The following is a 9,025-nucleotide window of genomic DNA, read 5'->3' as shown; positions in this document are numbered from 1 at the left end:
TGCTGTCCTCACCAGTATTAACACTATTAGTCCCTGCAATCAGAACTCAATGACAATCTTCTGAACTACATTTTAAACCACATGAGTAAGAAACTTCAGTTCTTCTATCTGCTGCTTTCTTAAGGCTAACAATACACTTTAAATGATAATATGCTCTACTATGACACCTAAATATTAGAAATTACTACCTTCTAGACTGAATTTATAAAAGGTAGTTAGCACGGTTTGGAACTGCATTATACTTCTCTGTGAAGGGAATTTTGTAGTGCAGAAGTTCTCACATTTTTAAAAACATAATAAAATACTGAAGCGGATTTAGCATATGTTTACCAATAAAAAATTATAAAATTCTCCCAATTGTACAGCTCAAGAATAAACCAACAAAAAAGTGATAATTAATACTGATAAAATGAGACAATGCCAGATGCTTATCTAATTAATCAGTTTCCTGTCGAACCTTTGCTTTCTGCCTCGCTAAAGTTTTCTAATCTGCTTCATGTTACAAACTTCTTCCTAACTTTGAAAACTGCATGAAAAATTACTAAGTCTGAGGTTCAGGCACACCTGGATTTCTTTTTTTGTGTATTTTTTTTTTTTTTTTTGTATTTTGTAATTTTTTTTTTTAATTTTTACTTTACACAGTAGTGAACAGAAATCACAGTATACAGGCTACTGTGTTTCCATGAAAAGCATGTATTATATAGAACAAACTTCATTACCAATTAGAATTTATTTTCCTTCTAGAAAAACTATTAGGCTTCATTTGTTTTTCCTTCAGACACTTGCTCACTATTCTGATGTACTTTTTGCTCCATGCTGCTTGCTTGATTTACAACTCCGTCATCCTTCATCGGACCTTCCGGTTTTGCTCCTTCTCCCTCATTCTCTGCCTCTTCTACCTCTTCTTCCTCCTCCTCTTCTTCCTCCTCCCCTTGTGGTTTCTCACATTCTCTTTCTTCCTGCAGTTCTTCCATCTCTTTATCCTCCTCCTCATCTTCCTCTTTTTCACTGTCTTCATCCTCTTCCCTTGTCAAACTCTCTCTCTCATCCGAGTCGACCTGCGAGGGAGATGCCCTAGCACCAACGTGCTCGTTGGTGAGGACCTCTGGTCCTGTCTCTTCCTGCTCTGTGCCATCACGTTCCTCTGCTTCTCTCTTGCAATAGGAGTAGCGATGATTCATGTGTTGAGAATAAGAACCAGAGTGTGAGAAACGCTTTCCACATTTGTCGCATTGATAGGGCTTTTCTCCAGAATGTAATCGCATGTGTTCGATCAAATGATGTTTATGTTTAAATGCCTTTTTACAGATTCCACACTCATGAGGTCTTTTACCTGCAAAATAAGAACAAAGCTATGAAATAAAAAGGTGGTATTTTTTATATCCTTATAAATAAGGCTTTTAGGGTGCTGTAGGTTGTGGAAAGGCTAGGGCTATAGTTTAATTTTTTAATAACTGCCCAGCTCTCCACTACAAACTCTCTGTAATATAATACAATAACCTCCATAACATAATAATATGGCTTGCCATTTCTATGAGAAAATTTAGTTTATGTGCTCTTCATTACAGATGAAAAGGCCAAGAGGGCTACGTGAGATTGAAATGCCACAAATACAAGTGTCATGACAACAGGAAGAAAAAAGTGAAACTCAGAAGAGGTATTTGGTAGTGAAGGCAGTGGGGCAGGAAGGCTTAGAGCAGTGTTTCTCTGCTTTGTTTTTCAATATTGCCGCCTCTCCCCCTTCTTGACTCAGGACTGGGCAGCGCTTCATTCTGTGTACACAGAGTCACTTTAAGTCGAACCGACTCGACGGCACCTGACAACAACTACCCCTTCCAGGGGTATTTTTAGACATTTTTTCCCAATCAAAATTTTAATGTGTCATATATGATTTATATGTCAATATACTATTTTTTTTTTTTTTTGTACTATGGTCCTTGGGAGAACCACCAACTATTGTATTACCTAAGGTTTCTGCCCCAAGAAACAATTTTTGCCCCTTGAGATGAACTGGCTAGAGAAATGCTGCTGTTCTAGGTATTTAAGGAACCGACCGCAAGTTGACCAAAATTAGGGTTGACAATGCCCAATTTCAGTGCAATCAAGCAGCTAACACTAACAAATGCAGAAATGCTTTTTCTTATTTTAAAGAGTAGGACATTCTTCATACAGACATTCTGGTATTTGCTAATATTTAAGTCTTGCCCAAAGAACAAAGAGATTTTTTTAAATTTTGCTCAAATCTCAGTAAAAGCAACTGGAAGAAAGCGTCACAAGGGGCTTACTTTGAGGTGCAACTTTCTCTTACCTAACAGAAGTTTTTGACTCCAAGAACCACTCAAATGTCACTGCATATATGTATCTATAAAGAGGGAGGGAAAACAGTTTTCTGCCCTTTCTCAAAGAGTAAGAAATGAATTAAAAAGTTGATAAGAATACGAAAGATAAACCTGGACGGTGTAGCCAAAATGGCTGAGGGTGGGGACAGGGAGAAGAGGGTAGGGGGCTAAAGAGCTTTGATAAGCCCAACCCCTTACACAGAAACTTGGGTTAGATAGAAGCTGTGGTACGCTGAAGCCAGCTTTTAACTGGCTTGAGGGAGCCTACTGCTAAATTTTTCAGGAATTCTGCAAGCCACTGATCTCACCCTGCAAGCTTGCAATCAGCCTGCTGGGAGTAGTTACACCAAGGGAATCTGCAAACACTGCAAATCAGGGCTTCCCCCACCCTCAGAGAACCAGCTGTTAAAATTTACCAGCATACCATCAGATAGAAAGAATCGGCTAGACCAGGAGTTGCAAACATTTTCTGTAGTGGGCCAGATACTAAGTATTTTTGGCTTTGCAGGCCATGTAGTCTCTGTCACAACTACTCAATTCTGTCGCTGCATGAAAGCAGCTATTGACAATATGTTAATGAATGGGCGTGGTGGTATTTCAATAAAACTTTATTTTCAGACACTAAAATTTGACTTTCACGGTCATAAGTATTTTTCTTTTTCTCCCCATCATTTAAAAATGTAAAAACCACTCTTAGCTCACAGGTCATACAAAAACAGGTAGAGGCCCACATGTGGCCTGTGGGCCACAGTTCGCTGACCCCTGGGTTAGCTGGGCGAATTTATATTTTGTGGGAGAATTACAGACTCTCAGAGTTGGATGCGATCTTAGAATCATCTGGTTCACCCTCTGAGGCAGGACTTCCACACACCACAAAAGATCTGTCAAAACCCTTCAACTGACAAGAAGCCTATGACTCATGTGGGCAGCATTCTGCATTCTTACTAGGCAGTTTTTTCTTTTATTAAGTCAGATTCTGTCTCTCTGTAAAGTCAGCCAGCGATCCCCTATTTTAGGTACCACATTTTTATTAATATGGAATAAGCTCACATTAGTCTTTTACTTACTACTTTATAGTTATGACATATATTTAAACCCTACAGAATACAGAAGTAAGGGTAGACAGAGTAACTGCTGTGCTAGCTTAAAGAAACTAGTCGCTAAAGGAACGGACAGAACAACAACAGCAAAAACCAAAAACCAAAAATCTAAAAATTAAAAAAGGGACTTAAATACTAGGTAGAAGTGGGAAGACAAGTGGAAGTGGCAAGATCAAAGAAGTGGAAAGCAAAAAAAGTCATAATCCCGATACAGGAACTGTAATCTTTAATCTAGAATTTTTTCAGTGTTATCATATCACAGGAACTTTAGAAAAGGACAATACATTTGTGTTCATCAACATACCTGTGTGTTCATACTTATGTCTTAGTAAAGAGCTACTCTTTTGGAATATCTTATCACACAAATCACAAGCATACATTCCATTTTCTGTCTTCCTCATTTTCTTTTTGGGCGGTGTGGAATCAGAGTCATTCTGATCCTCTACATTTGATACTCCTTCTGAGCTAGTGTCTTGCCTTTCATCCTAAAGGAAAAAAAGGAGTAAGGAAATTTAATTTAAAAGTAAAAGAGAAACACAAGATATACATAAAAGCGTGGGTTAAAGAAATACTTCGATTTATACTTTAAACAACTTTGCCAAAGCAAGCATACCGCTCATCAAGGCAGATGTGATCCAAGGGTGGGGCTAGATGATGGGGGGGGTTGATATTAGACAAAAGCGAGGCTGGGAAAATACAGTCACAACTGTAGCAATAATACATGCTATGGAAGAGAACAGATACCAAAAAGCAAGAATGGGAAATGTGTGGTAACATAATTTACTTGGTTCCATATGAGAAATTTGCAGAAAGTTTTAAATTAACAAGTTGGCTAAAATAATCACTAATTCTTAACTGCATCATTTGTTTTCATTTCATTTTTTTCATTCTGGGTCTCACTAGGTAAAAATTAAGACTCATTAAAAATGATCTTTAAATTGCATTCTGGAGAACTTCAGAGTTCTATAAACTAACCTCCATGGTCTTCTTAAAAACAAACAAACAAACAAAAAAACCAGATGTTTGCTCCACCACTTTTCTAAAGAACAGGATGAAATGAAAAACCGTTTTTTAACAGGAACACTTGCTAGTCAAAATCAATCTCTAGAACTTCAATGGAATAAAAAATTTTAGGCAGTCTCAGGGAGATAATTTTGGGCTTATTTTGTAGGTAGAATAATCCTGTAGGGAGTCTGCAGTGAAACTGGGTTACCTAAGAGACTTGCGTCTTTTCTAGAGTCTTCCATTCTGCTGCCTCTAAACCACAAAGGTTTTTCACAATATTGCTGATGGCTTTGTAAGGGACGACAAGGGGTAGCCTTTTGTGCAGGTCATTTGTGAGCTGCCAATGGGTGCTAAAGTTAACTTGAGGGTATTTTCACTGTTATTTGATTTCATCAAATGATTAGATGAAGCATTAATGCCAGGTCTTTTTCTACTCGAAGGTGTGCAAAACATTCTATACACAAAAAATTTAGAAGAATTCATTGTAAAACCATTTTCAAGAGAAATCACAATTCCAGGAAACCAATCAGTAGCTATATTTGAGAAAAAAGCAGCAAATACACACTTGAGCAGGATATTGTAATTATTTCAGCCGCACCTACTAAAAGAAAATACTTGCATAAGAGATGGTATTTATCTTTAGTATCATTTGATTCAATCAGAAATTGACAGAAAAAAAATGAAGAGACAACAAGGTTAGTGACATACGGAAGAAGTTCGGGCTTATTTGGGAATTAAGACACACCAACAGTCACACAAAACAGCTCCACCCCCAAACTGGTTGAGCTAAAAATCATGGGATTTAAAGGAAAGTTAAGAGAAAAACATAAATATAAATCCACAGCTGTATTTTCTCATATATATGATTATGCCTGAACACTGCTTAATGTTTACAGCTTGAGAGATGATCGGAAAATTCACTAGATGAGTTCTTTTTTGTAGACTTATTGTTAGTTTAATTGAAGCCTCTATAAACAGAGGTGTTAGCACATAAAAAGTGATAGCTAAGTTTCCTGGTGTGAAATGCTTGTGAATGGGAACATATTTCTGTGTATTAATGATCATAACCAAGGCAGAAACTATTTGCTAATTTCAGGAATATAACTATAAAAACATAAATCTAATTAGTGAATTGAAACTCCGGTGGCGTAGTGGTTAATCAAAAGGTCAGCAGTTCAAATCCACCAGGTGCTCCTTGGAAACTCTATAGGGCAGTCCTACTCCATCCTACAGGGTTGCTATGAGTCAGAATTGACTTGATGGCAATGGGTGATTAGTGAATTTTCCAATTATTTTTCTGTTTCCAGTTTCATACAGTCAGGACTTTGACTGAGACTTATAAATCGCTCTCACAGTAGAACAACACTTTAAACTTTAGTTGACAACTATCCCTTGGATTAATAAGCACCAAAGATATCCTGCCACGAAAATTAAAGCAAACACTGATATGTTTCCTTTTAAAAATGACAGTTTATAACAACTTGCTTGGCTCTACAGTGACTGATTTTTATTAGAAAATATTAACTGAAATAAGTCGAACCAGCACTTGACCAAACAGGTGTGGGGGTTTTACCTGATTTCCATTTGGCTGAATCACTTTCAAGGGTGGTTCCTGGACTGCAGGGCTGACGGTAGTTGAGTATGTGTAAGCCACCTGGGGAATCAGAATCGTCTGCTTATTGGCAGCTAGTGCTCGCAAGCACGGAACACTGTTCTGGTCAGCAATGGCCACGATTGTGGGTAACTGGGCAGTGACTGTAGGTATAGCAATATTTATGGGGTTGGCACTTGGTGGGATTACATTTACAACTGGTTCTGAGTCTGTAACACAACACTCTTTCTGTGGCTCCTTTTTTGCACAAGACAAGTTCAAGGGTTCTTCCTGGACAGAATAAACACTGTTCTGGTAAACACTAGTGATGGATGACCTTTCCAGTAATTCTCCCTGTTGCTTTGGTAGTGAAAGATCAAGAGGTTCTACTTGTGGCTCTTCTTGTGCCCCCTCTGCTGTGTACACGTAACCCTGCGTATTTCTGGATGAGGAAAGGTTTAGTGGTGATGGGGGTGGTGTTCGACTTCTGGAACCATTGACGGTTGATCCCACTGCTAAAACTGGAGATTTCGTCATCTTCAGAGGACTTTGTGGGTTTATTGTGCTGTCTCGGGGTTCATTTGCATTTGCAGATTGAGGCTGATCATTGTTCTTTGCAGGCATATTAACTTTGCCTGGTTCAGGGGAAGATGGTTCAGAAGACTGCACTGAAATCTGTCCAGCTTGCATCTTTTCAAACCACTTTTTTACGACATCCAGCGGCAGGTTTACTGAATCAGCAATTTTTGAGAGCTCTTCGGCACTTGGTTGTGCATTCAAAGCATAATATGCTTTTAGGAGAGACAAGAGGTTCTTTAAAGGTGGCTGGCTGGGAGACAAATTACCATCTCCAGTACCTGACGGAACAGAGGACTCGGGCCTCTCAGCTTCCGGTGCAGGGAGCTGAGGCGGCTGCGCAGGCTGCTTTAGGTCATAGTGCTTTAACTCTGGAAGTGCATTGAGATCGCCTGGGCAGTCATCACACAGAAGGCAAGTGCTATCATTCACTCCCCCTTCAAAGCTTTTGTCCTTCTCAGACTTAACAGTAAGATCTTCTGGTAACTTTTCACTTTTGCAACTGTTTGTGGGGACTAGATTTTCTTTTTTTAAATTTTGAGGAACAACTTGAAGTTGGCTAGGCTGCTCAAGACTATAGTTGATGATAATTTTGGTTGTTCCATCTTGATCAACCAAAGGAAGACTGATAGCTGAAATAACAGAATGACCAGCTTGTTGTATGGATGAAGCATTGATTGTTTCTTGTTCTTTGGATGCAAGGTTGGCTTGATTATTCTCCAAAACTTGCCTTATTACGTTACCATCTACTGCCACTTTAAGTACATTCTGAATATCACTTAAGTTGATACTTATGGGAGACACCAAACCAACTGTTGGCAGAACAACAGCTTGCACCACACCCTGAGGAGAGCTGGTTGCCTGTAATGGGCCACCACCACTGAAAACCCCATTTTGTAAAGGGGTTGAACAGTTGATTCCTGAAGCAACCACTATGGGTTTGAATTCATAATCCACAGGTTCAGTTTTAATTTGGTTTACAGAAAGTTGTTCTTGAAGGGGTTTATTTTCTATCTTTTGTCGGATCTGTGGTCGTGTGGGACTGCCTGGTGATGCTGACAGAGATGGTGAGGAACACTGAGACGTCTTGAGTCCTGTTCTTGGTCGCCCATTCACAGGCATCAAGCTGATACATTTCTTACTGCTTATGTGGGAGCTATAGGAACCAGAATGGGAAAAACGTTTCTTGCAGTTTGGGCATTCATATGGCTTCTCTCCTAAACAACAACAAGAAATTATATTCACTGAATTGTTCCATAGACATGTTTAAAGAATCCACATTTTTCCTAAAACAACCAATATGAATTTAAAAATGAGTTATCATGTGTGCTTGATATAATTTTATTTAGAATAATCTCTTTAAGTTCAAAACCTATATAAATATTATAAACACTGGTAAGATCTAAGTCTGAACTACACGTAGTGATCAACAAAGGAATGTTCTCAGCGTATGAGTATAAAACTTCTGTCAACCATTATAACTGCAAATAATTCCCAAATATCAAATATAATTATATTCTAATCTTGCAAACATTTTGTTCGTATCTTTTTTCACCAACCTATATAATTTTCTATATTATACTCTAATCAACTAACTGTAAGAGAAATTAATGTTAGGAGAGACAAAGTAAGTATATTTTCCTGTAAGACTTTACGAGTATGAATATCTATCCTTGACTGATAAAACTTCCCATCTCTACACGGTTTCCTTTAAAGGATCTCTCCTAATGGGGGGAAAACTGTAAATATAAGGTAATGCTATAAGCCCTGGCTATTAAACTGGTGTGTACGTACCCCTAGAAATAAAAGGCAATGTTCTAGTGGGTATGCAAAGCATCTTGGAGTTTCAATTTTAATGACAGTAGATATGGTCATTAAAAACTTTATTTTTTATATTAAGAGACAGATTAGATTATGGAGAAAAATGCAACATGTGTGGAAATTGTTAGGTAAAAAAATATAACCTCAGGGAAGCTTCTAGCTTGTGAGGGCCTCCTTCAAGCTGCTTCTTAGACTCCCCATGGTACGAGGCATTTATCCTCCCTGGTCATTACGAATACTTTGGTAGAAAATTCTGAGAAGCCCTGAACTAAATGGATTATTTTCATACAAGCTTAATTTTCCACTTTAGTTTGAATTTATAGTTATAGCTCATTAATTTGTAATTTATAGGTTACAAATAAGCTTGAATAGGGTGGGAGCCTCTGGGTCTCATCTGCCATTTATCCCTAGCACCTATCACATTACCGATCACAAAGATGCTTATTGTTATGGATTGAATTGTGTCCCCCCAAAATATGTGTTGTAATTCCTAACTTCTATGCCTGTTTTTTGCGCAGAGTAAGTCCACGAGAGCCAAAATATGACCTTGAATATATCCCACCTGAATTTAGAGACGATCTCAGGAATAGATT

At 38.2% G+C, this 9,025-nt stretch overlaps 1 protein-coding gene across 3 annotated transcripts in view; it reads right to left on the bottom strand.

Annotated features, from left to right (window-relative positions):
* Positions 1-569: 569 nt before the first annotated feature.
* Positions 570-9,025, bottom strand: part of ZEB1 (zinc finger E-box binding homeobox 1) — a 225,937-nt gene continuing 217,481 nt past the window's right edge. For all 3 annotated transcript variants that reach the window (XM_064285047.1, XM_064285050.1, XM_064285048.1), the window contains 3 exons: positions 6,018-7,828; positions 3,744-3,924; positions 570-1,333 (listed from right to left, as the gene is read on the bottom strand). In XM_064285047.1, coding sequence (XP_064141117.1) covers positions 753-1,333; positions 3,744-3,924; positions 6,018-7,828 — 2,573 coding nt within the window. In that variant the 3' untranslated portion in view covers positions 570-752. The remainder of the gene's footprint in view (positions 1,334-3,743; positions 3,925-6,017; positions 7,829-9,025) is intronic.

This window comes from Loxodonta africana, chromosome 4, assembly GCF_030014295.1.
Source record: "Loxodonta africana isolate mLoxAfr1 chromosome 4, mLoxAfr1.hap2, whole genome shotgun sequence".
NCBI lineage: Eukaryota > Metazoa > Chordata > Mammalia > Proboscidea > Elephantidae > Loxodonta > Loxodonta africana.
This window is presented reverse-complemented; position numbering and strand designations above follow the sequence as displayed.